Source organism: Mustela lutreola, chromosome 4 (assembly GCF_030435805.1).
Source record: "Mustela lutreola isolate mMusLut2 chromosome 4, mMusLut2.pri, whole genome shotgun sequence".
Lineage (NCBI taxonomy): Eukaryota > Metazoa > Chordata > Mammalia > Carnivora > Mustelidae > Mustela > Mustela lutreola.
This window is the reverse complement of record NC_081293.1, coordinates 174,192,613-174,220,374: the sequence shown is the minus strand read 5'-3', so window position 1 is coordinate 174,220,374 and position 27,762 is coordinate 174,192,613. Positions and strand designations below refer to the sequence as shown.

The window sequence follows — 27,762 nt, the reverse complement described above, 5'->3', positions numbered from 1 at the left end:
ACATTTACCTGATTATAGTAGGTCCACAGGAATTTGGTATTAATTTTCTTGATTATAGAAATACTTTCTCCTAATACATTTCCTTCATATTTATTAGGATCATATATCTATGAAGGCTTTTGAATGTTATTTACCCACAGCATAAGGAGAGTCATATCCTGACACAAAAGTCACACAGTCACTGCCTGACTTCCTTTGAAAGCACGCCCCATCTTACACGTAAGAGATGATCAGTTTGATCATCAGTTTGATCCCAGACAACCAACAGGTGTCACATCACTTAAGCAAGGTCATTTTGACATTTGCTCTTTGAAAGAAAACATTAACAGCTACAGTTAACAGCTAAATAACAGTTACGGTTATTTAGGAAGTAAGGACTTTAAAATCATATATTTATTTAACATGATTTTTCACACTTTGTAAATTCTAGTGGAAACACAGAATTTGCCACAAGTATAATTTTCTTAAAATTGAGGCAAATCCTACCTTATGCCTAAAAACATAACTCTAAGTTATTGAGAGTCAGCTGTTCTTTTAAAAAGATGACCTTCAAGGAAAAAAAAGATGACCTTCACATCCATTTTAGTGTCATTTATCGAATGGGATATATATACCATATGTATAGATCCAGATCTGTATATATATGTGCCCATATATGTATATGTCTAATAGGCATATATATATATATATTTATATTTATGTGTATGTATGTACGTATGTCACACACACACACACACACACACACACACACACACTCAGTGGTTCTTAATGTCATTCCTGACCTGCTGTTATCAGCATCACCTGGGAACTTGTCAGGCATGCAAATTTCCGGACCCCACCCCAGACCTACTGAATGAGAAACTAGCAATCTATATGTTAACAAGCCCACCAGATGATTCTGATGTTAGAGTAGGAGAAGAACTATTATTGCATTGCATCATTAAGTTTTATCCACGTTAAAATATTTTCCAGCATTCTCTAGGTTCCTACAGTTTAATTAGAATACAAGTTCTTCTGTGCCATAGCCACACAGGTTATCACAAATTAGAAAGAACCATAAATAGGAAAATTCTGTTCTAAAGTGAGAAATCGGCCAGTCCGCTGGAACATAAAACCAGACCCATCATGTCACGGTAATAGCAATCACGATTAGTCATAAATAACAAGTAAAATGATAGCCACCCACTCATTTTTAATACTACTAAACATACTGCATTTCATTGGATAGAATGTCTTTGGTCCAGAGCTGTTCTTACCAGGTGTTATTTATTTTACAAAGAAACTGAAAGCACACTATCATCCATTCATATTTGCCTTCATTTCTGCAGTGTTTCTTCCTTGTTTCTATAAATGTGGCTTGGAGAGCTTCCAAATGAAGTTTGTTTGTCATCAAAGAGAATCGGGTTATCTGTGGTATACCTTCTATATATCTGTGTATGTTAAGGTTGCAGTCTGTACTGTGACTAATATTGGGATAAACTGCTTACCCTTACAATTAGCCATATTTTTCAGAAAGGACCTAGTCAGCTCATTGACATTCGTTGATAGATTGTTAAGTTCTCTGTTTTCAGAATAAAAGTCTCCGTTGTTTACCAGCCCATCATCTGTTTCTTTCGAAGTTATTCCTTTTCTCATATCCATATTGTCATTACAATTAAAGATCAAGCAGTAATGAATATTTTAGCAGAATAAAATGGCAGTGTCATGAACTATACGGTGACATTTCCATTGTACTCTAAGCCAATCAGCTATCTTATTTTAACATAGTCTTCATTATGGGCTACCAGTAGTCAAGACTGACAAATATGAAAATAAGTTTCATGAGTATGTTTGAGTTTCCATGCTTTGTTTTTCACAAGCAGGTCTCCAGACTCAAAATGCTTTCTTTGCCTGATACACCTAATCAAATCATAGAGCTTGATTTAATAATTAAAAATTATTATTTTCACAGTGAAAATCAGGATGAATTAATAATTTAATGTTTTAATTGTTCCTTTTCCTACCTTGAATGTAAACAGACTTTAACCAATTTCATATATAGATTTATAATTCTTCAGAACCTATATGGTTATTTATAATGTTCATTTCTCAGTGAATTTAAGAAGCTGTTAAAGAGCAATGTGTACAATGGTGAAGGTCCCTGCATAGGCTTTCCTCCCGTCCACATCACCTAAAGTAAGCCAGCATGTCACCACACAGCAGGTCATCCCATGCGGGAGCCGGGCTGCACAACTCTGGCAATCTCGTCCTTACTACTCCGCAGGCATAGTCAATCTTCTGTGCCCACCGGAGACATCTGTGCCCACAGATGCCATCAAGCTGTCTGTGACAGCCAGTTTGGCCCCACAAAGACGCTTAGGTAGTAATCAGTTCATTCATGTTGTTCACTAAGAAAAAACAAACTCCCCTAAGAGTTTCACAAATAGTTTAGGACTAAGAAATTATCCACAAGGTTTTAACATCAGAATGAGGCATTGAGAAAGGGAGAAAAATAGACTCCTCCAGAAATCAAAATGACTGATGGATTTGCGTTCTCCCTAGTGGCCATATGATGTTTAAAAGCAGTGAACATAAATCAGCTGCCTCTTTTTTTTTTTTTTTTTTAAGATTTTATTTATTTGACAGAGATCACAAGTAGGCAGAGAAGCAGGCAGAGAGAGGGGAGGAAGCAGGCTCCCCGCCGAGCAGAGATCCCAATGTGGGGCTTGATCCCAGAGTCCTGGGATCACGACCCACACCGAAGGCAGAGGCTTTAACCCACTGAGCCACCTAGGCGCCCCAGCTGCTTCTTTTACTAAGAAAAAGAAGACAAGTGAGCAGCACCCTCATGGCAGGCCCTCGTCTTAAGTAGGACCTAGCAGACCTTCACTGGCAGCCACAGAGGATGTCCCAAAGTCAGTAACATTTTATGAATCCTAAAAAGAGAGGAGATAGCAGGGGTACCTGTCCTGCAGCTCCCCTAGCTGCTTATTGCCTGGTGATAAAATAAGGAAGTAGAGTCCTAACAACATGTCAATTAGAAAGCTTTCAGGACTGTAAATCCACAATACAAATACGTCCTCACCAACATACTGACGATTAAGCTAAGTCTAAGGAAAGTCAGTTCTAATAATAAAGTAGGACTCACAAACTCAGGGTATGATTATCAGCGGAACAATCATACTTTGTGTCCAATGCGTTATCTGTACGTGAATATTTTGTGGGCTAGTTATATTTTTAATCAAACTATTAAACAGTTACAGCCTTGCACACAAATCTGTGGTAATAATACCATGTGTATCAGTTACCAGATTTTCGGGACAAAACTTGCCCTGCAGAGCTATTTCGATGGGTTTTGATGCAAATTACGTAAGTTTTGGTATAAAAGAGTACCACCTTAGTCATAATAAGCTTAGAAAGAGCTTAGAAAGAGAATATGAGGGTGGTGGGTGTAGGTGTCTTAAAATGTAAGTAAAAAATAGTTCTGATCATTTAAGAAAAAAAAAAACGATCTCTGAATCAAATTGTTATTTGCGGTTAAGATACTGCATCTGATACTGTGTATAACATTTCTCACAGTTCAGTTTATTTTTGGTGAACTGTGGGGATGAACTTTTCAAATATAAATTTAATTTATAACAAGTGATTATCCAAATGAAAAAAAATTGTTATTCACCTTCTGTACTGCTTTTGGCATATCACCTCTGAAACCTGGAATGATACTGGGAGCATGAGTCAGAGTAAAGAAGACAGGAAGATATGTGAAATGCCAGGGGTTCCACGTCCTTTCTATGGTTTTACCCCTTCCCCCAAGTCTGTTAGTAAGCCAGGTGTGTATATCAAGGGGATTAAGATGCCATTCATCAGCAGCATTTCCTACCTCCTACAAATAAGTACCTAAAATTCAACCATGTGAATATTAAAAGTTTCCTTCCATAGATGAGGGAAACCAAGCATCTCTTAATGTTAATTTTCTGCCACTGGAGTTAGAGTATGGGGCCAGGAAGTACAACATTTCTTCTTATTTGACTTTCTTCATCTATGAAGTATAAAGCAAACAGCAAAAAAAAAAAAAAAAAAAAAAAAAAAAAAAAAAAAAAAAATGCCCACTAGAAATCATTTAGAACAAAACAACGGCACAAGATACTGGTACTTGAGGGCCCGTCCATTGACCTCTAAATGTAACCTAGGACAGGAAACAAAATTTTGAAAGATACCATTAAAAACAGCCTTAGAAGTGCATCCATACAATGAATATCTTCTTTTAAAAAATCAATAATAAGATACCAGTCTTGTTTGCCAAAGAAAAGTCATATCCGAGGAAGATTGGCCTTAAGGGGATGAGTGAAATAAGGGAAGATTTATAGGTTATGTATCTTCTGTGCCACAGAGCCCAGCATTCTGTTGTTCTTGTCACTGTTCTTAGGGATCACTACACAAACACTAATGTGTTCATCCTATTTTTGACATATAATACATCAAAATATACTTTTCACAGAAAATACAAATACATGTTTTATTAGCCCATCTATGGAAGCTCTGTGCCAGAATCTGACACTTCACATTCCAAGGGAATTTCAAAAGGAAAGGGCAGAATTCATACAGACTTTTAGGTGTACACACATTTTTACCCATGGTACATATAATAAATGTTATAATTCAGAAATACTGAAAGTGCACATTTCTTTTACCAATAATAGGAGTAACTCTCTCCATCCATATCTCCTTCCAAAAAGCTAATGCATTTTATAAAATATATTTTTTTGGTATTAAAGGAACTGAAAAACCAAGAATTCCTTTCTATTAAAAATGTACATTAGTGCATATCATTTCACCTTTGTTCCAAGTCATTCAAATAGTAAAGTCTGCAACCAGGAATATTTGGGAGGAAAGCTCATTTGTCATCTGTCACAACATTTTGATCTATTCAGAGTGATCCTAGCTTGAAAAATAGTATCCAAAGTCTCATTTCATTTTCTCCCCAGAAATACACCAACAAGCTGATTGACATGGGCAGCTAGGATTGGGATCCATTAGTGATTTGTCCAAGATCATTTCTGAAATGCCAACCGAGGATATATGCATACAGACATCCATATTGACATCCACACATACAACCCCTAAGTTCTCTAAGCAGATTCACTCTTTTTCCTCCAGAAAACGTACAGGGACTTCCGACTGCAGGGTGTGTTGGAAGGCACACTGAACAGTAAGACCTACGATACTCTGCACAGGCGGTTAACAGTGGAGGAGGCTACAGCCTCTGTCTCGGAAGGAGGAGGACTTCAGGGCATCACCATGAAAGACAGTGATGAAGAAGAAGGCTGATAACCCTGGCACTTAGGAGGAAGGCAGATGTTGACCCCGTTTATTTTGTACCCTGTCTTTGTAATTACACTGATTGTCTGGACCAAATAAAAATGCTTGTATTTCGCTCCACTTTGCAAGGAGTCAACCAGGAAGCAGAGTGAAAGGGGAAAATGCCAAGTTTGTTTTTGTTTGTTTGTTTTTCTTTTTAGGATCAGCCTCTCCAGTGCAGCTGGACCTAAAATGAGCTTTGGCTTTGTTTGTGATTGGAACATGATTTTTGGGGGGTTTTTTTTTTAGACGCTTTGACTTTTTCTTCTGTGATTCCATCAAAGTAATGTCCTCTGTGTGTAATGAGATCTGCATTTCTCAGAGTATGATATTGTGAGAAGAAACCACTCCTGATCACTGTGTCAGCTCTCTTGTACCCTTGTTAAAATGGTGTGTATTTAATAGTTTATCATTTATGTGTCAGGGTTTGTTGTTTTTTTTTTCATAGTTAATTTGCCATTGTTGTAATGTGTGTAAAAACTTTAACCTTGGTTCTTAGTACTCTGAATTCATCTGCAGGCTTAAAGGACTGCCAAACCAAATATAGACAAGATCCTACGTCAGCTTGTGTCCCGTTCTATTCTGAACATACCTTTCAAGTTTAGGGAAAAAAAAAAATCCCAAAGCGTAAGGTAATTAAGTGTGCTGCCATCAACATACCGCATTCTCCTACTTCTCAATATAGCAGCTTGCAGGCAATAAAAATGTATTTGGTCAAACCACCTCTGTATTTATTAGACTTATATAAATTAAATGCAGTAAAAAATGTTTGCAGTATTACAAACATCCCAACAATTTGGCTCTGTGTTTTTCCTTTTTGTTTTGTTTTGTTTACAATCAGATGAGTAAAAGATACTAACACTGCTTTGCACCTAATCGGCACGCACACTTCTGAAAAGAATAATTACAAAAGCATAGTTCCATAGCAAAAGTAATGTTGACTACGTACTCATATATTACTAACATTAGCAATTTGTGTTAACTAATAATACTAGGAGTGCTAGTGATTTAACTAGCAGTTGACGTATTAGTTATTTCTCCCCCCCCACAGTATTTTCTTGCTATAATTTTGAAAGTAGATTACACTGTATAATTTCTCTATGAATTTTAATTCTTGTATTTTTTCCCTAAAATATCCTGGCATGTTGTGCTACTCCATTCATAATAATTTTTAAATGAGGTAAGTTAATGCAGAATAACTAGAGGTATCCCTGAATTTGTGTAAACTCTAGTTCGGGAATTTTGGAAGTGAAACAACTTCTTGGACCTCCAAATTCATTCTCTGACAGTGTTGTAAATGATGCCTCAGGAGCTGGACTTGTCCACAAAAATCCATTTGATTAGTTATTATATGATACTGGTTTGGGCGCAAATCTAGGTCCTAGGGGTAAGACCCCCTATGACACAAGATAAACATGAAAGGAGATTTCTTCACCTTTCCTGGATTAGAGACTAAGTCTCCCAACTCAGTATTGTGGGAAGGCAGTTTGCCCTGAAATGCTCTCTTTTCCTCTCTCTGCCCTCACATCCAATAGCACCCTGTCTTCGGGATGCCAGATGTCCAGTCCTGCTACCCTAAACTCAGCGGTACCCTCCCCATGATTGCTGCTGCACAGCTCAAGCGGTTGTAGACTCTGAAATTACCCACCCTTGTTTTCCCTAAATGTCTGTGTCTTTGATATAGCTCATCTCTGAGTAATTGGCCCATGTTGTCCTGAACTATGAATGATGAATTACTGATGGCCCCCCTTAGCCATATATAGAGATACTCAAGGAAATACCTAGCTAATCCAATTCAGATATGCAGGGGAAAGCACTTGGGGTCAGCAGGGTCTTGCTGCTGATCTGAGCTATTTCAACTGCCTACTGGCCCTCCTTGCTGGTCAGCCTTCTGTAGTGTCTCTCCAGATTTGAACATTCTCTGCTCCTTCCCTTCTGTGCCCAGGAGATCTCTAAAAGCTCCATTCCCCAGTCCAATGTCCAGTGGCTTCCACAGAGAGGACAGCAACAAAGGCAGGTAGTGGAGATGCTCACAGGTATATGACGACTTTGTGGACCAGCCTTTGAGCCACAGAAAGGTGTATGAAGAGAAATTTATAAAGTAACTGAAAAAGAATAAGTCATTTTTGGGATTTTGCCCAGGAATTCTCTTCAACATAACTGCAAATTGCTTGAAATGACTTAATAATTGTTCATTGGTCTGTGTAAATGTTAGGGTGAATACTCAAGCATCTGTCTATTAAATGAAGCCAAGTGTTATTTTTCAAGTATTAGTTCATTAAAAGGGATTTAATTGAAAGCCTAACAAATCTTACAATTTTTTAAAAAATGAAAATCATTTTTAACTCAAAAGAAATAGCTCTACCCTCCTAAATGGTAGAGAAAAAGCTCTACTTTCCTTGGGGGAAGGGCCAAAAGTGCATCCCTTGGGCATTTTAGGAAGTGTTGCATGAGAAAATAATGCAGTCTAATATCCAGCTGGAATGGGTCTGTTAAAATAACACGTCTAAAAGGAAAGTTTCTCCAAACTCATGGAGAAAAATAATAATAACCCCTTTTCCCGGAAAGGGAAAGAACCACGCAGAGCTTAACGTAAACCTCTCAGCTCCAGCTGTGGGTCGTTCTTGTGTTCACGGATTTTTCCACTTGAATTCCCCTTAGTTCTTGTTCATTGTCCCTCGCTCTGCAGAAAGGATTTCCTGCTACTTTTGCAGTAAACGCCGCCGGTGCAAAGTGTCTTAGGGCTCCCACCCCGCCCCCCACGGTCAGAGCCCGGCCTGGCCCGGCGTCGCCCTCCTTGGCCCGCGAAGTCTTCGGGTGAAGGGTCCGTGAGCTCCTGGAAGGTGCGCTTGGTGAGAAAGGTCACCCGGCCACGGCTGCTCGCGGAGCCCTCCCCTGCCGCGACCGCCTGCCCTCCGGGCGGCGCGTGCCCCCAACCACCCGCCGCGAAAACCCGCGGGGATCCGGGGCCGGCCCTGGGCGCAGGGGCCAAGCGAGCCGGCTCCCCGCGAGCCGGAGCCCAGCGCCTGCCTTCTCAGCCCCTCCCGCCACGCGTTTCGTGGAAGAACCAGAGCGGGGAGTTTGGAGCGAGAGCTCGGTCTCTTTCATGTCTTACTCCCCAAACAGAAAATGAAAATTTCCCGGTCAGGGTCCCTTAAGGGAAGCGATAGATCGATGTTCCTGAGAGACGGTCACCGCCGCCGCCGGCGGGGCGAGCGCTCGCGGGGAGAGCAAACGGGTGGGCCCCTGCGCGCTCTGCCTCCACCGCCCGCCGGAACCCCCTCCTGCAGCCCCCCGCGCGTCCCACCCGGGACAAGAAAAAACAAACAAAAAAGTGGACTAGTTGTGTGCAGAGCTTGGAGGCCTGGTTTGTGGCAGTTTGGGAAGACAGTGTTCATCCTACCTTTGCATGGGGTCCCCCTACCTCACCCCCACCCCCTGCCCGACTGCTGTGCGGGGAGCCGCGGTCGGGAACCGGTCTCCTATTTCTTTCAAGCTCTGCTCGCGGGCCGGGCAGGAACCTTGGGGAAAGCGGACGGCTCAGATGGCTCTGGTCCTTTGCGGCAAGTAGAGTGGAGCCCAAGGACCCGGGCAGCAGGGAGGAGGCGAAGAGGGATTGGGAACCCCGCAGTCCCCGAAGCGCACGGCCGGCGTCTGCCCACTCCACCCACTTCCAAGGGTGAGGCTTTCCCCCAGCGTTGGCTGAAAGATGGGGGGGGGGGGGGCAAAGAGGACTTAATCTGTTCTTCTCTGTGACGCTGAACTAAGATACTTAAAGGAACCGAAGCGGATACAGACCGTGAGCTCAGCGCTCCGAGCCTGGGTTCCCGAAGTCAGGACTGACAGTCAATCGCGCCCTTAGTCCCTGTGCAATTTGTGATCGTTCTAAGGGAATAGGCTCTGGAGCGTGAGACTCTACTACTGAGAAAAGAGGAAGTGAGGGTAGAAGAATTCGATGTGCTTCCCAAATGAAGAAGACCCCTGATTTAGAGAAATACCCCAGAACCAGGTGTACATGAGACAGTTTGGTAAATCGTAGCGAGCAGGGCCTTGGAGGCAGAAAACCCTGGATTTGCCTCCTAACTGATACACTCTTGCCTGCGTCTGAGCTCTGTGTCCTTGGACAAGTCACTTCACTTCTCCGTAAAATGGCCAATTAATCACGGAGGTGACTGTGAGAATTAGAGGCATGTAGCAAGTTGTGGCCAGTACTAAGGAGCTCTTCGTGAGGAATGGATTGAGAAGACATCGTGGTAGGCCTGCCTTTGCCAACGTGCACCACTACTCTCTGGCCGTTCTCCCCGGAGTGGTTTCAGGGTCCTTTGATATCAGAGCCGGCTCCGCGGATCTTCAGCCCGGTCTCACCTTGGCGTGTCCGTGAACTGGCTAGAATTGTCCGGTTCCTGGGTTATATATAAGGCCGGCCAAGTGGGAGGAGAGGAGTAGACGGGGAGGGGCAAACCTGCTCGGGTCTGCTGCGAGGGCCGGCAGTGCCGAGAGCAGCCCTTGGAGCAGGGGTTAGAGGGGAGGCAGCTGGAGACGTGCCTTTAGGCCGCGAGGGCTTGATGTTGGTCAGGGGCTCTGAAACCGGACAGGTATGATCCAGACATGCTAGACGTATAAGCAAGGGACTCAGACCTCGGCCCGTACCCAGTAGGTCAAGTTGAAGAGAATTTAAGGGGCAAATTAGTGTTCGTTAACGTTTCCCAACGTTGAAGGAAACCTAGGCTGGCGTCCTGCGTCTAAGCCCAGAGATGAGCACGCAAGAAGCGCTTGGAAAACGCGTAGCGGAACCGAGAGAGAAGCAAGGGAAAGCAAACCGTCGCTGCGTGCCCCAAGCTGCCCTCAGCCGCGGAGCCGAGCAAAAACCCCGGACACTGAGGGCCACAGTCAGCGCAGAGTCTTGGCCCAAAGTGCTGAACTGACAGCGCTACTAGGCTGTCAGGAAAAAGCCAGTAACTTGGAGACGGGTCAGGGCCGAGGGCACGCCCCAGGGTCACATCCCAGCGTGTCCGTGACGAGGAGGAGCGTGCCCTGGTGGTGCTGGGGCCAGGCACTCGGTGGCCTCGGGGAGGCAGAAACCCATCGCTTACCAGAGGCGAAGACGCCTCGCCCAGCTTTGGGCTGGAACTAGAGCTACTTTTTTTTTTTTTTTTTTTTTTTTTTAAACCGAAGGGATGTCTCTCATTTTAATCATTCCCTTAAGGTAGGCTGCCTTCAGCTTCTGAGTTCCAGACCCAGGGAAGAATTTTACTTACTTACTTACACACACACACACCCCACTCCGGAATACCACAGATGCCCTTAATCTCCCTGTACTTGCAACTTTACATTAAAAGTGACTGTATGACTGTATTTATGTGCTTATTTGTGGGTGACTTTTAAGAGGTAACAAATACATTCTCAAATTGTCTAAGTTTCCATCCCTAGGATCCGTGGTTCTCAAGTCAAGAGCGGAAGTGAAGAGTTGATCTCGAATTCAAGAATCTTCAGGCAGGGTAGTTCCCCTTTCCTGGGCTCTGGCATATACTTGCTTTATGGAGCCCCTACACAGTCTGTGTACCTTTGCAAAAATTAAGAGTTGTATGTCCCATTATGTCCTTTTCTGCTTTAAATCAGTTCTAGTTTGTCTTTTAACACTATTTCCTTACTAACACCCAACAAGTCAACACTTCTCTTGGGTGTGATTGGCAGAAAGAAACATTTAAATGCTGAAATTTGTTGTTTAGGGCATTTCCCTAAAACGCCAAGGAAGCAAAACTAATTGTAACGTTGCAACAAGATTTTGGTAGGGAAGTAGGAAAAGTTTCATTAAAAGGGTGGTTACTTAGGGAAAGGTCAGAACCCAACAGGACTGTATTTCAGAAAGTGGAAAGTGAAACACGGAAAGGCTGGGGTAGGCAGATTGTGGCAAAGGAGAGCTTTGTTAGAACCTCCCCACCCCCCAAAGCCTGGTAATAATTTTAAAACACACTTCAAAGTTGCTGTATTGAAGAACTGCTTTCATTGTCATTCATTCAAACTGCCCAGTTCTTATTTAATTGTTGTTACATTGTGTGATTGCTAGATGTGTTCTTCCGTATAATTAGGATAGTCTATCAGAAAGTTGATTAATTTTAGAAATGCATAACTGCCTCTAAAGAGATGAAATCTGCTTTAATCAAACTGGGATTTTTGAAAAGCTTTTGTGAAAGGTTAATTCGTCGTTCTTTAGAAGAAAGTGTCCCCTGGGGACCTCAGGACTGAATGTGGGAGAGCAGGCCCCCGAGGATAAGGAAAATCCTCAAAGTTGTGAAAAATAATTTAACAAATGTGATTCTTTGTATGTATTTTAACAGGTCTATGTATCTAACCCTGAATCATTGAGCAGAAGGGTTGTTTTTTAAATACAGTTGTCTGAAAAATATTTTGGAAAAGTTTATAGCCTAACTTTTTAACAAGATGATAGGTAGCTTTTCATATGTAAAGTAGTTAATTTTAAAATCTCTTTTCAATCTCCAAGCCTCCCAAGAATGAAGTGGGCTTTGATTTAGTCCCATTTCACAGAAAAACAATTCAAGGCAAAGGGAACTGCCACCATCTGTTCTGGTTAACAAGGAGCCCACTAGCTGTGTGGCCTTCCCCAGAGGAAGGCACCCTAGTTTAGGAGGCCAAAACAGGGCAGGAAACTGGCATCATTTATTCTAGCCCTCAAAATGTCTGGACGAATTGGTGGTAAAAGTACTTATGAAGAACTTTCTTAGAAAGGGAGAGAGGTTGTTCTCCATTTCAATGGATAATTGAAGAATCCAGCTTTAAAAGGATAGTAAGGCACCTGGAGGAGCCAAGGGGGTTACAATGTATTTTTTATGAGGCAGCAATTGTGGGGTAAGTGGGGGCAGAATTCACTGCCTACTTGAAAAGGTGCATGTTTTCTCCTCCTAAGTTCCTGCCCTTACAGGTTTAATTAAAAGCTCTGGAAATTAATGTAAACAACAACTGCAAACTTCGGAGGGGTTGGTTGCAAGTTATAGAATATGGCCAGTTTTGCAGAGAAAAGGGAAACCGGGAGCACGACGGTAAGAGACAGAGAGAGTAGAGAAGAGGGTCTTCCGTGTTGCGGATTTCCAGTTACCACCAGCTCCTCCGCCCCGCACCCAACCAGGGGGACGAGGGCGCCCTTGCTCACCCGCGGCTGGACGGGAGACTCATTGGCCGAGGCCTAGCGCCAGACCAAAGACTCGAGGACAATCACCACCGCGGCCATCGTGGCTAAAATAAGGGGACGCTAGTATCCCACAGATGTTGCGTCTGGATTTGCCCTTGCCCTGCGTTCCACAGGGAATCACTAAGAAAATGCCTCAAAGAGAACTCCAGAATTTGAATTTACCAGGGGTATCTAAGTTCAAACTCAGGAGAAAAAGAAAAAAAAGAAAGAAAGAAAGAAAGAAAAAACCTTAACCCTAGAACGGCAACGACAGCAATCACGTGTATCGTACAGCTGCCACGGTTCGCTTTTCCATCTTATATTTCAATTGGCCAGTGGGAGCCCGGCGGACAGCGGGGTCACTCTGCCAGTAAATGTTGTGGCCTTCAGTTATCTTGAGAAATAATAAATTGGCATGTCTTATTAATACTAGAGGGTAATGATTTGGCTTTTCAAACAAAACGTCGGTATCTGCCAAATAAAGGGGAAGAGAGCCTTTGGAAAGTAAGGAACCCCAGTTATCATCAAGCCTTGTGAACACAGAATACGCTCTTAATTTTTAAAATTCTTTTCGCCGTTCCTAAGAAATCTAAATCGGCGTCATTAAAGCCAATTTCTTTCTCTCCCTTTTTTCTCCCTCTCTGCCTCTTCTTTCAACAGTGGTGTGAAAGTTCAGCTATTCTCTGTCATGAGTAAAAAGCTTTGGAAATCAGCTAATGTGCCAACACCGGGAACATATCCAGGCCCACGGTGCGAAAATGGAATATGTGCTGTTGAATTATTATTTTTGTCCTTTAGGTTTACATCCACGCCTTTGTATTATGTAAATTTGTGAGAAGCTGTGAATCACAGGGTTAGGTAGAGGAGGGGTTTCTCCCTCCCTCCACAGGCAGCAGGAACCGACCCCATTCAGTCTTTGAATGACGCGCACAGCCGCCTTCTTCTTCTTCTTCCGGCTTTTGAACGCAGACCCAGCCCCTCTCCCCAGCGCCGACCCCGCGGGCCTGCAGGACCTCAGAGCTGCCACGCAGGCCCCAGGAGCCTCGGCGGGCACGTTGGTGACATCAGCCGGCCGGCCCCACGAGGTCACCGCGGGCCGCGAGGTGCCGCTCCCCTGTTGCCCGAGTCTACATTGACGCTCTGCAGTGTTTCCAGCACCCTCTTCCTGTCCGAGTCTAGTGGGAAACTAGGAGGGCAGACCTACCGTTAGTGAAAGTCAACGAGTGAACTGAGCTTAAAGAGGACACGGAGGGGAGAGAAAAAGAAACTTAATTCAAAGCAAGAAAGCAACAATTTAACATGGTCAAAGTTAGTAAGGTTCCTTAAAGACGGATCGAATCTCTTGGCATTTACATCTCAACTCTTGAAATGTGGGCGATGCCTGTGGGATCAGGTCTGAGAGAGGCCTGGCGGGTAGCGGAGTTTATATCGGAGACGGGAGTCCACCTGCATCAGGAGAAGGGGGGCGGCCAGTGGCTGAGGGTCTCCCTCCCTCTTTCAGGGACTGTGGAAGCCAGCTGGAGGTGGCCGAGGGGTACCGTGCGCGGAGGACAGCCATCCCACCTCCCCCTTTAGCAAGGAAGAAGAAGGCTTGGCCGGGAGCTCAGGAAGCGGAATGAAAGGACAAATTGGAGGGTGGGGCCCCAAGGGGGAGGTAAAAGGAAACTCTTCAGCAGAAGAATCTAGTTAGAAAATCCTCTCGCTTTCCCCGAGACCGTCAGCAGATACCCAGTAATTCTAAGCACAAGCCAAAGGGCTCCGAAGGGAGGATTCGACGGGGGCAGGGGTGGGTACAGAAATATATGACAACGGACAATGAAAGGGTTTTGGAGTAGAACTCAGAGGTGACCCTCCCCACCAACCCGACCCTCCACCCCAACCCCGTTAAACATCGGTTTAAGAAAGTGTTTTCCGGGAAACTGAAAATGACAGGCAAAACTTATTTAAAAAAAAAAAAAAATGCTCCAGTTGCTTCTTGGGCGTGCCACAGCGTCAGCCCTGTTTTCTTTCTCTTGACATCTAGATTAAATGACCCTTCAGTAACACTCTGAGTCGTCAAAGCAAGTCTATTAGCGACTGTTCCGTTCAAAAACTTTTCAAACGGGAGTCCTCCGCCATCTGTTACTTGGTCTTTAAACCCGATCCCGCACCCCCTCCCGAAACTCTTTGGTGACTGCCCCCTTCTCCCAGCCCCGGGGTGGGGTGAGGAGGGGAGGGACAGAACCGCCGCAGGATCCGCGGGGGTGCGGCGGGGAGAGGGAGGAGCGCGATCGCGCCCCAAAGGACCGCGGGGGGCGAAGGTGTGGAGGCCGGAGGTCAGGGGGACGCGGGTGGCGACCGCGCGGCGCAGGCAGTCGGGGCACCGGAGAGGCCCCGCGTGAGCGCCAGAGCCCGGCGGGACGCGCGGCGGCGCAGGGGGCGGGCGGGGAGGTCTGGCTGGCCGCGGGCTGCGGGGGCGGCGGCCCAGCTCCCAGTCCCCTCTAAGCTGCTTGAGTCACCATCCGCAGCCCCTCCAAGGCAGTGTCACAGAGCCCGGTCGCCCTCGGCCTCGCCAACGCCTTTGTAACTGTTCGGGACTCCTGAGCCAGGACCAATAAGTGGAGAATCCAGCGGGGGAGAGGGATCAGCTTTTCTGTTCCACTTCGGGCTTCCGTTAAATGGCTCTGCGCGGGGCAACGCATCGTGAATGAGGCGAGGCACCTCTGCGCCGGCACCCGCAGCGGGAACGCAGTTCCCGTCCGAGGCCGGGGCCGGGGACGCCGAGGTCGCCGCGGTTATGGAGGCCCCCGCGGCCGAGGGCAGCTGGTCCGCGCGGGGCGCTCCCCGCCGGGAGCCGCCGACGACCGGGGGCCGGGAGGTAACTACATTGTTAAACGGTTCTCAGAGATTTCTAGCTCAAGGATTTTGATTTACTTCTTCTGCTTCTCCATTGCTCTAACCTCACGCTCGGCTCTGTATTATTTGAATATCTATTATAGATATTTATTTCGCGGGAAATAAGGAAGAAAGTTTGAAAATAACAACAACCCCCCCCCCCCCAAACTGCTCTAACCCTCTTGGGTAGTTATCAAGGAAAGAATCGCGCTGTGTTGAATGTAGTTTTTATTTTGCCCACAAAAAATTATCTGGGGACTGGCGCAAAAACGCTAATCAGCCAATTGCACAACCAGCTCTCGGTGTAGAACGAGAGCGCATATTTGGGGCGTCCTCTTCTAACTGATCACGTCCCAGGTTTCAACAACACCGTTGGAAATTGCAAGCCAAACTCGTCTGGCTTTTGTAGCTTCACTTCTAGGCAGCTTCTCGAATAAGTTGAGAAATTGGGTTGCTTGTTTATAAACTTCTTTTTCCATCAATTCCAGCCCTGAGTCGAGTCTGTAGGGAACACACCTCACAGGCCTGTGGGAACGGGTGAGAAAAATCCCAGCATTAGTGCAGGGGCAGAAACAAACCCAGGCAGGTGATTCCTGTCTGTAATGTTTGCGGGCTCATTAACAGCTCTCACCTTTGGGGCTCTTCGTTTACTTTTACAAACTGATTTTATATGTAAATACTGTTCTGAGGACAATAATTTCACTAGGTTGCAAGGAAGCCCTACTAAAGAAGAAACAGTGGTAAAAATAAAGGTCTAAAGATAAACAAGGAACCACTGGCCTGCCTCCCCTCCCCCAAAAGAAAGGAGGGCTCTGTGAGGTAACCGACCCCTCCTTTACAACTAACCAGTGATACTGCCCTTCACAAGCTCTACAAAATTAGGAGAAAAAACCCCTTTATCTGCTTCCATACTAAAAGTACACTAGCAGCCTTAAATTTGAACTTGTTGCCTAAGTGTTGGTTGATGTGCTAGAAAGTTAGTTCTCACTGTGTATTCATTAGCTAATCTGAAGTACTCAACAAGACTTTTTCCTTGAACCTTGCAGACCCTCCTGTCTGGGGCCTACTCCAACACCCTGCCTCCATCACACACCACAAGAAATAACAAAAGACCAGTCAGAGATAAAGACTGAGCAAAACTGTAGGAGAATTTAGGAATGTTTTTGCCTCTCTAGAAGGAAGGTAGGTTGCTATTTATTAAACAGGAAGAAATGTGGATGGGTCTGAGTGCCTGGGGAGAGGGGGTGGTCAAAATAATAATCTTGTCTCCCCCATTTAGCTCACAGCAGCTAATAAGAAGCAAAAAAATCAGACTGGTATTTTTGATGAAGAGGCAGAGGTCATGGATGTTAGAAAGGTCTGATAATCCTAAAAGCATGACCAGAGATGAAGTAATGCACTTGGCAGGTGAGATAGGTTGTAATATTTCTCAATCCATTTTTTTTTAAATTCAGGATATTCTGTGACTTATTAAGGAAGAAGAGATAAAAGATTCTGGATTATTTGATCATTGAAGGCTCCACTGTATTGCCTTTTATTTCAGATTGCAATAATCTTGACCAAAAACTGCATTTGCTTGGGATAGGGTTGTAAATAATAAGCCTGTGAAAATCATGCAAGTTCTTGAGCAATCAAGAATGCAGTTTAGGTAGCACTGAAATAAAAATTAGCTTCTGTAGGCAAAACAAAACAACAACAAAAAACAAAAACAAAAGCAAAACAAAACAAAACAAAAAACCACCAGGACAGCTTTAAATTATTTTAGAGGAATAGCACCTTTTATTTTCTCAAAAGTTCTTAACTCAAAGTTTATCTGGTCTGTTCATATCGAGGAATGCTTTGCTCTCCTCAATACATCTCATGCAGGATAAGCCCCACACTTAATACTCACCTCCTATAAGGATTTAAAGTGAGGCAAATAAATACTTCCTTTCTGTGGTTGGGAGAGGAAGGACACTTAAATCACCAGCTCTGACCAAGAGAGAGGGGATTATAAGATTCTCCGAGAAAATCCAAAGAAACTACAACTGAGTTTCTATTTTGCCATTAATGAAGTGAACAAGGTTCTCTTGCATTCTTTGAATAAACAATTTTAAAGGGTTGGACCGTTTTAGAAGCTTCTAAATTTGCCAAATATGCTCTGCTTTTCTTGGGTGGTTTTTTTGGTTTGTTTTTTGGTGTTTGTTCATTTTTTATCTTTCAAATGTGTTTGGGGGGGAAAGAACCCAAGTACTGGACAGATTTGACAATAAGACAGAAGCCTTTTGTAAATACATTTTGCATTTTGTTTAAGGTAATCCTTAGTTAATAGAGATTTTTTTTTTTTTAGATTAACAGTTTTAGGTTAGGTTTTGAATAGAAAATACTCATTAACAAATGTTGGAATATCAAGACCTTGATTTATAAAAGCACCTCTTCAGTCTTCAGGATTAGCAAGCTCGGGTCTGATGTTTTAAAGGAAGGGCGTAATTGCTACTTTGAGATGTTCGTGTTACTCGAATGACACCATACTTTCAAACACTTGTCAAAAAGGCAAATCCCGAAAAGACTGGTGAATTGCAAATAGTTGAAATATTAACTATACAAAACACTTATACCCCTTAGCCAATAATTTTCCCTTTTTGTTAAGTGTCCACTGAAGGAGAAATTTACTGAGGTTAAAGCAAGGCTCTTTTGCCCTTAAGGAGGAGGGAGTGGGGGAGGGGAGAAAAAGGGGAAAGGGAGGGACACGCGACGAACGTAAAACAAACTGGTGGCATTCAGTCCAGAAGGCAGGTAACGCTCCGGAAGCGGGTGAGTTGTACAAGTCAGCTGGGGGCTCCAAAGCTTTCCAGAGCCAGACCGTTTCGTGCTTCGTTGCTTTTTTCTTTAAACCTGGCCCTATGTGGGAGCAGTGCGGCATGAGGGGGGTTTTTCGATGTTGGGAAGTGGCAGGTAGGAGAGGAAATCTGATCTGCCCCAAAAGGCAGCAATTAAAGTCTTAACCACGACCCATCTGTCGTGGGGCGCACCCTACCCCCAACCCTGCCTTTTCGCCTAGCAAAGCCGTCCCGCGCTCTTTGTCTGAGCCGGGAGGCAGGTTCTGAGGCCCCAACAGCAAAAAGAAGGACGATTTTGCAGGGTGGACGCACCCCGGGTGACCGAGCCCGGGCCAAGAACTGCCCCAAAGTGGTGTGGCGCTTTAGTGCCCTACGCTCGCCTCAGTCAGTCGGCACTTCTGTACCCCTGCATCTGTCCTCCTAGCCCGAAGTCACCCCAAGACCTGACAGGAGGCACTTCCCTGGCCTAGTTGTTATGGCCAGTCGCATCCAGACCTTTCTCCTCATTTAGCCCTTTGGCTGCCTTCAACTTCCAATAGGACTCACGCCTCCTCCCCCACATCCTTAGCAATTGAGTTTCTCCACCACCCCTCTAGCTGCCCTGCTTTGCCTCTGGGCATTAGGGCGCCTTCCCAGCCCCGGCTCTCTGCGGTTTCTGCCCTTCTGGGCTCGCCGGGCGGGGACGGAGCAGACCCTCCCGAAGAGCCCGTGTGAGTGGCCTGGACTGAGCAATGGGGTAGGGAGGAGGGATTGTGTTAAGGTTAATTTCCTCCGTTTGAGGTCCAATTTCGCGTTTTGGGGTGGCATTCCTCAGGGGCTCAACAATCCCAGGGTTTCTAGTCAGTTTGCATCCAGCCTCCTTTTCAGGGCTCTTGCAAACCTCCTTTTCATCTCACCCACCCGATGTCTGGCACCCGTCACCACCTGTTCTGCGCGCACTCACTGAGGGTAACTCACCAGGTAGATGGCACCCTGGACTGCTGCGGGCGACCACTCACCGGGGCGTGCAGGCCACCAGGTTCTGAGCTGGCACCTCTGCGCTCTTCCTCCACTTAACTCGCTGGCTTGAGCTCCCGGCCGCCGACTCCTCGCTGCGCTGCCGCTAGTCCGGGGCTATGCTCTGCCTGTTTGCAGGCTCGCAAAGGGGAGCAACCACGGACTTGAGTGCGGCTGTTCTCGGTGCGCTCCGGGCTGCGCCCGCCTAGGCTTCGAGACCCCGCGCAGCCGGAGGAGCAGCCAGAGGAATCTTTCCGGAACACTCCTTAGGCTCTACCACTCCTGGAGGAGAGTTTTGACCCGGGCGCTAGACCCGCGGGCGCCTGCATACGCGGGAGTTGCAGGGGATAGGTTTCCGCGTGCTCGCCCTCCCGCAGGTCCCGGTGCTCGCCGCCTCGCGGTGCACACACACCCCTGGCTGCCTCCTGCGCCGCTGGCTGGAGGAGTTCGGACGGACTCCACTAGTAGGAACATGGGGGCTTGGGGGTGGGATCACCTAGTTGTTTCCCTTCTCAGCTCAACTTTCAATGTTTAAAATGCTCCGACAGAGCTCTGAGAGCAGGTATTTAAATACATTTTCCGGGCTCTCAGTGGGTGAGGAAGCGCGCGCGTGTGTGTTGGTGTATATCAGGGGTGGGGTCCGGCCGTCGCCGAGGCTTCTTTTGGTGTGACACCCGCTTATTCCTGGCAACTCCTCCTCAACTTTGTGGATGGAGTGCGTCTTTCCCAAGCTCCTGTCGTGACACCGCATTTACAAAACCACAAACACATAACAAGCCTCCCAAGGCCTTTAATACTCAGGGACGTTTTGTGAGGCCAGTTACCTGCTGGCGTCTTCCAAGTGGTCCAGACTCGGTTCGGGCCAGAGACCCTGGGATGCGGTAGTCCCGAGCCCCGCGCCCCAGAGGAGCCCTAGAAAGAGGGCTGCGGAGGAGGCGGCGCTGCTCTGACCCGGGCCCAGTTTCTGCCCGGCGGAACCGTGCAGGGAAAGCTCGGATTTCGCTGAGGTCGGCTTCCTGGCCGTGGCTTTCTGGAGCCTGGCGTTTCATAAATATAGCCTGGCGTTTGCCCCTGAATTAGACTCTGTTTCCTTATTTAGCCCTTGCACAATGATTTTAGATGATGTCACTTAGAGCTAAACGAGAAAATTGATCTCAGATTTGCTTGGCCTTTAAAGCCTGGTTAAGCAGATTGAGAATTAAAAAGACAGAGGAAAAAGCAAAGGGGCGGGGGAGGATGGCGAGGTGTGCGCCCGAAAGACTGAGCGGAGGGGAGGGCGTGCCGCGCGGCGAAGAGCGCCCCCGCCTCTTCTGGGCGGGGGAACTTCACTCACCAATGAAAAGTAGTCACTGACTGCAGAGAAAAAAAAAAAAAGTTTTCCTGTTGACTGTTGGAAGCGAATTGAGCAATTATCTAGTTTACCTTCTCCTCTTGGAAGTTAACGATTGGCGAGATCTTGGCTGCGTTATTGACACAACACTTTCTATTGATAGAAATAAGTAGTGATTGTCCTCGAGTCATTGGTGCGCCAAGAACTCTGCGATGGGCTGGCAGGAGTCCATTGGGCTGGGCAGGCAGGTTCGGCTGGTGATGCTGGGGAGGCGGAGGAGGAGGCTGCTGGTGGTGATGGTGCCCGTCCTCCTCTCCGCAGGTTTGTGACAAGCAGGGAACAAGGCAACGACGGCGCAGCCTGGCCCCGGCTGACGGACGCTGGCGACTCAGTCATGGACAGTACCTGCCACAACGCGACTGCCAAAATATTAGCTACTGCTCCGGCCCGGGGCAACATGATGAGCACCTCCAAACCCTTGGCTTTCTCCATCGAACGAATCATGGCGCGCACTCCCGAGCCCAAGGCCCTGCCGGTCCCTCACTTCCTGCAGGGAGCCGTGCCCAAGGGGGACCCCAAGCACTCTCTGCATCTTAACTCGTCGATCCCCTGCATGATCCCCTTCGTGCCTGTGGCGTACGACACGAGCTCCAAGGCCGGCATGGCTGGCTCGGAGCCGCGGAAGACGAGCCTGGAGGCTCCGGCGGCCCCGGCGGCGGCGCCCGCAGCGCCCGCGTTCAGCTGCAGCGACCTGCTCAACTGCGCGCTGAGCCTCAAGGGCGACCTGGCCCGCGACGCGCTGCCGCTGCAGCAGTACAAGCTGGTAAGGCCGCGCGTGGTCAACCATTCTTCCTTCCACGCCATGGGAGCCCTGTGCTACCTGAATCGAGGTGATGGCCCGTGCCACCCGGCGGCCGGCGTTAACATCCACCCGGTGGCCTCCTACTTCCTCAGTTCCCCTCTGCACCCTCAGCCAAAAACGTATTTAGCTGAAAGGAATAAACTGGTGGTCCCGGCGGTGGAGAAGTACCCCTCGGGAGTAGCTTTCAAAGACTTGTCCCAGGCTCAACTGCAGCATTATATGAAAGAAAGCGCCCAGCTTCTGTCGGAAAAAATCGCTTTCAAAACCTCTGACTTCACCCGAGGCTCTCCTAATACCAAGCCCAAAGTTTTCACTTGCGAAGTGTGTGGAAAGGCAAGTACTCTGTAGAAGGAAGGTCTGCCCGCCTGCCTTCCTTTACTTCTTTCTTTCCTTCGCTCTTACCCCTTTCCTTCCCTCCTTTCAAATTTCATTTTATTTTGTTATTATTTGTAGACGTTTGCTATAAGATTATTTCCTTACCCCCTCCCCGGACCGCCCCCCACCCTGCCAGGTTTGATTTCAAAGTGCTTGTTGGGCTAACTTGTTCTCTGTGTGTTTAACTTTAAGGTCTTTAACGCACACTATAACTTAACCCGTCACATGCCAGTGCACACAGGAGCCAGACCCTTCGTTTGCAAAGTCTGTGGAAAGGGCTTCCGGCAAGCCAGCACCCTGTGCAGGCACAAGATCATTCACACCCAGGTGTGTGTTCATCTGTCTCAATTTCTCCTGGCTTACTTCCAAACAGTTTGTAGAAAAATAGCTGCTGAACTCTTATTCTTTAGCATAAGGTTTGAAATGTGCTAGCTGGATGGGGGAAATGCTATGTTTTTGCCTTTGTTCTGCTTAAAAGCACGAGAGACAGCATTACTGTGTTTTTGAGTTTGCAGGGCTCCCCTTAACAAAATACCTTAACTTCCTACTTTTCTTTCCTTTCTCTCAGGAAAAACCTCACAAATGTAACCAGTGTGGCAAAGCATTTAATAGAAGTTCCACTTTAAACACACATACCCGAATACACGCAGGCTACAAACCGTTTGTGTGTGAATTCTGTGGCAAAGGATTTCATCAAAAAGGTATAGAACCCAGGAGGCCTTTCATGGCAGTCTTACCGAAAGTTCTAATCTTTTCCAAATATTTTGGGGGGGGGGGGATGATGTTTTGAAGTGTTGGTGGTTACTGGCACCTACGTTGACATTTCAACCTCTTAGCTGTGTGACTGATTAATATTAGAGAAAGGCATAGTTTATATACTGAGAGGGTATTTCCTAACTGCTTGTTCTCATTTTATAAAATTGGATTAATAAATATGTTTTAATATGTGGAGGGAACGGCCTCATTGTTGATATTTACAAGTAAACTTGGGGAGAGAAGTGCAGGCGGGAGGGCAGCCCTGCACCTGCTGTCCGAGCTGTGGCTGCTCTTCCTCTTGCTTTCCAAGGGTCCACTCCTCTCTTTTCAAGCTCTCTTTTCAGATCCACATCCCTGTCATTTGTCTGTTTCAGGGAATTACAAAAACCACAAGTTGACCCACAGCGGGGAGAAGCAGTTCAAGTGCAATATCTGCAACAAGGCTTTCCACCAGGTTTACAACCTCACCTTCCACATGCACACTCACAATGACAAGAAGCCCTTCACCTGCCCCACGTGTGGCAAGGGCTTCTGCAGGAACTTTGACCTCAAGAAGCACGTCCGCAAGCTGCATGACAGCAGCCTGGGGCTGGCCCGCACGTCTGCTGGGGAGCCCGGCACCGACCCATCGCCCCCTCTACAGCAGATGCCGCCTGCGACCTTGCCACCTCTTCCACCACCGCTGCCACCCCCTGGGCCCCTGCAGCCCGGGCTCCACCCGGCCCATCAGTGATCAAGGCCAAAGTCCCTTCCCAGCCCCTTTAGGGTCCCCACTACTGAGGCAACAAGGGAATAGAGCCGGGTCATGCAGATCCAAGCTTGTCTGCAGACCCCTGGGCATATTGGGCCCCACATGTTAAAGCAGATCAGAAGCCTCTGCATTTCCTGGCCTTTCGCCTCTTGCATGCACCTGCTAAATGGTTTTGTGTATTATATCCTATATAGGCACTAACAATTATGAGAAAATTTGGGGGTTTGTTTCCAATTTTTTTTTTTTTTTTTAAAGATTTTATTTATTTATTTGACAGAGAGAAATCACAAGTAGATGGAGAGGCAGGCAGAGAGAGAGAGAGGGAAGCAGGCTCCCTGCTGAGCAGAGAGCCCGATGCGGGCCTCGATCCCAGGACCCTGAGATCATGACCTGAGCCGAAGGCAGCGGCTTAACCCACTGAGCCACCCAGGCGCCCTTTTTTTTTTTTTTAATTTGGAAAGACTTCATCTCGGGTGGAGAGATGGTGTTTGTTTTGTTTTGTTTTTTAAACAAAATTCTGCTGTATTTATTGAGATCTGTATTATCCTACCCGGGAATGCTGCACCATTTTAATTTTATGATTGTATATATTTCCATTGTGTTATTCTGCTGTCTCAAGATGCCTGCCGATTGTTTATTATCATTTCCTCTTTCCCTGAGGTAACGAGACACTGTGTATATGTTATATATACACGCATAGATGTGTGTGCCTGTAAAGGCACGTTCCACATTCGTGAGCACATACACACAAATACACATTAGAGAAAGGTGGTTCATTATGGATGAATTTGAATTTCGGTTTTGATTATTGCACGTGAGAATTGATTCATTGACTGTTGGAAATAAAGACTTGGAACATGCTTATTTAATCAACAAACTTTAGGGTTCTGTTCATATGATCCAACTAGAGATCACTTTTCTGACCCCCTCATCCTTCATATTTTTTAAAAGTCCAACTCTGGGTTAATATCACCTAAGGTTTGATCTGAAAAATTCACCAAGAACAAACAATAGTCTTTTTAAACAGTTATAACTTTGGTAAAGTAATGAAATTTGACAAAGTTCAGAGACAGTAGATGTGGATTTTCTAATAGAAACATGTCTGGGCCATCTGATACGTTTGTAGCGCTCAGTTAAACGGAAACAACGTATCTAGGAGAGGTGTGTAATATACATACCAAAGAGGCTTTAGGACAATACCATTCAGAAGGATGTCTATTGTTTGCATCCTGAAGGCACAGACTGACTTTTATGCAGCTGGCAAAAAGAGCCTCCGTGTTTTTATGTGTGTATATGTGTTTATAGACGAATATACTTCCATTCAAGGAGCAAACATGGATGAAAACCAAAGTGTGGAGGGTGCCAGGTCCTTGAAATGCTTCAAGTGTTAATCAGCAGCTCCGCTGTGAGCTCGGGCTCTGGTGTTTTCTAACTGCAAGTCTCTCCTGTTTTCTTGCCAAAACAGTGAAACAACTGCTAAAGACTTTAATTAAGAGGGGTAATTAGTTCAGATTTATCAAAGCCGGGTTGTTATACTATTAGCTGCTCAGTAGAAGCTGCCAGACAAACTCACAGCGCAGCGCAGCCATCCCACCGCAGCGGGACCACGTCCGGGGAGAGGTGCTGGGGAAAGCGGGCCGCAGGGGTCCCCGCCTCGCCACCACGGTCCCCGAACCCCTGCCGGCCTGCTGGGTGCGTCTCGGCCCCTCCCTCGGCCTGGTGCTCCCGGCAGGCCTGGCCGCCGCCGACTATCCGCCGCAGTTCCAGGCGACGGGTTTAGGCTCCAGAGAACCCAAGACTTCCTTCCTGCGCCTGGGGCAGGGCAGCGTCGCCAACTCTTGGAGCGCCCCGACGGATGCAGGAGGGAGGCGCGGGGAACGAGTCTAAGATTTGCTGTCCCGCCTCACTTTTGCCGTCTTGCGGAGCTCAAGGAAATGGGGCGCTATCAGCCAAAGGCGGGAAGAAGGACGAAGATGGGCAAGGGGCACCGCAGGGGCACGGCCTCGATTTCCTTAGCAACCAGAATCCGCATTTCAAGGCAGGGAAAGATTGACGCAGGTGCCGCGCGCCCATGACCTGAGGGGCTCCTCCGCGGCCCAAAGGTCAAGGAGGCGACAGCCCCGGAGAGGACCGAGGGCGAGGGGGTGAGCGGGCCCCGCTGGATATCTACGCCAAGTCCAACCCCGGTCCCTCTCGGGTTGGGGAAGCCCAAGACGCGGAGCGCGGAGTCGTACCGGAGGGTTCGGAGAACAGGGAATTACTGCTTCTCCGCGCAGGACTGGGGCCCACCAGCCCCCCGCTCTTACCCTAGGACGCACGCCCTTCGCCATCCCATAGGTCTCGCGCACTGGGGCTTCTAAGGCCAGGCCCAGCGATTATTACATCGAATCCCCACGTTTCTCTTTTCCTGATACCCCCACACCTCATCTTATCCTTTGCTGCGACCAGATCCATGCTAGATTTGACTCAGAAAGTGATGGAGAGTTGGGGAATTCCGTGGTTGGGTGGACTCCGAATCGACGGGGCTGGCAGAAGTGCAGCCTCTCTCCGAATGTCGCCGCCGATGGAAAATTCTCGTCCTAGGCGCTGGCTACATTCCCTCACAGCAGCCCGCGCCACAGAGAGGGAGTTTCTGGAAATGTCGTAGTTTATAGATAACCACCTTCTGGAGGTGGCTTAGGTGGATCTTGAAAGCATTTGTTCTCCTTGAGTAAACATAATGAGGTCAGGGGTCATTTTAAAGTGCAGAAAATGGCCTTTGCTTCGTGAACTTATCCTCAGTAAGTATTTCAACTTATTCTCAAAACCCCAGGATGTAATTCTTGCAGACTTTCAAGGTGACACGATTGTCCTGGTAAGAAGCAAGCCGAACATTGTTGAGGAAAATTACTAAACCATAAAATACTTACAATGAGGAAGTACTTACATGTGGTATTCCCACCTTCAAACCCATGCTAATGTGCTTTGACTTAATATTGAAAACAGAAGTCTTCTATGGAAGGATAGAGTTGGTTTCAGTGGGTGGGGAAGAGGGGGAAAGAATGAGAGAGAGAGAGAGAGAGAGAGAGAGAGAGAGGAACAGTGTGTGTGTGTGTTGAGGGCGGGGTCTGTTATTGTGAACCAAAATGACTGTATAGGTCTAATTTGGGATGGTACAGCAGTTCCAGAGAAAGCAGGCAAAAGGAAACGGTTGTCTGTCTGCTTACAGGTTTGAGTAGCTTGAAGTGGTGGTGATTAAGTAGAAGAAGCCAGAAGCAAATTCTCTAAAATAAGCACTCAGGAGAACTACTTGTCAGGAGGCGAATTATCAATGAACTTTTGTTTATGACAAAGCTGTTAGAGCTTACTAAACATCAAGGAGAATCTCCTTAAAGACAGTAGGAGTTTAGAGATTAAGTGGGGGGTGGGCAGATAGAAATTGGTGAAGAGGGATACTTGGCCAATAGTCAATGGAAGACCTTACAATTCTGCCCCTTCCAACAAATACTAGAAGGTGATTTTGCCCCTTAGCTGTCCAACCTGTATGTGTGTGTGTGTCTGTACGTGCTTACATAATGTTGATGTTCATTCATGAAACACGTATCATAAAAGTATGAATAGTAAATTGGCTTATCCCAGCCCACCTTCTTTTTACCAGAAAACTTACTCACGTTTAATAAGGAAGAGTGGCCAACATTCAGACTATCTGCTGAGGAAAATGGTTTATCTTCAGCTCTCTCTGTTGAAATTGACTTTTGGTACAAAGGAAGGCTGACCATAGGTCTTCAAGGACCAGTTTTAAAAAGTTACTCACCTGAAGTTTTATGTGTTGGTCAGTTTTGGAAGTAATGGGAAACAGAACTAATAATGTAAGTAGTTAATTCCCACCAATTTTAACTCAGTGCAAATCCTTATTTCCAAATATCTCTTCCCAAAGGATATAATTTGTTTAGACTCAAAATTTTAGTTTGAGAACAAGTTATTGTGCAAGTTTAGAACTAAGGTGTTATATTTTTTCCAGTAGTAAAGGAAAGTATTAGGGCCCTAATCAAAGGAGTTACTTGTTAGTGAAGTTTGAAGGTTTATGAGTTTTTTTTTTTAAAGATTTTATTTATTTATTTGACAGAGAGAGAGCGCACAAGTAGACAGAGAGACAGGCAGAGAGAGAGAGAGAGAGAGGAAAGCAGGCTCTCCACTCAGCAGAGAGCCCGATGCGGGACTCGATCCCAGGACCCTGAGATCATGACCTGAGCCGAAGGCAGCGGCTTAACCCACTGAGCCACCCAGGCGCCCCGGTTTATGAGTTTTTAATAGAGATTTGCTCCTGTACGAATGTGGAAGAAATGAATTCAAAGGTGTAACGGAGTCATGATTCTCAGAATCTCTGCACCCTGTCTGATAGATGCCTCTTTCTTAGTGGTAGTTAGCAATGTCAGAAATCATAATTTTGTTAGAATCGGTGACAACTCAAAGCTCTGAGTAAATTATAACTGTAAT

At 46.5% G+C, this 27,762-nt stretch overlaps 2 protein-coding genes across 22 annotated transcripts in view; both read left to right on the top strand.

The window, feature by feature from the left end:
* Window positions 1-6,132, top strand: part of CADPS2 (calcium dependent secretion activator 2) — a 533,537-nt gene extending 527,405 nt beyond the window's left edge. For all 20 annotated transcript variants that reach the window (XM_059171710.1, XM_059171704.1, XM_059171699.1 and 17 more), the window contains one exon: window positions 5,137-6,132. In XM_059171710.1, the coding sequence (XP_059027693.1) occupies window positions 5,137-5,307 (171 nt within the window). In that variant the 3' untranslated portion in view covers window positions 5,308-6,132. The remainder of the gene's footprint in view (window positions 1-5,136) is intronic.
* A 14,804-nt stretch (window positions 6,133-20,936) lies between these two features.
* FEZF1 (FEZ family zinc finger 1) lies at window positions 20,937-23,268 on the top strand. 2 transcript variants are annotated; one of them, XM_059172672.1, is made up of 5 exons: window positions 20,937-21,365; window positions 21,516-21,737; window positions 21,972-22,106; window positions 22,348-22,480; window positions 22,910-23,268. In XM_059172672.1, exons 1-5 carry the CDS (start codon window positions 20,937-20,939, stop codon window positions 23,266-23,268), a joined length of 1,278 nt encoding a protein of 425 aa, XP_059028655.1. The 2 variants fall into 2 exon arrangements, with proteins under 2 accessions (XP_059028655.1, XP_059028653.1); XM_059172670.1 differs by having other exon boundaries at window positions 20,937-21,737.
* The last annotated feature ends 4,494 nt before the right edge of the window (window positions 23,269-27,762 follow it).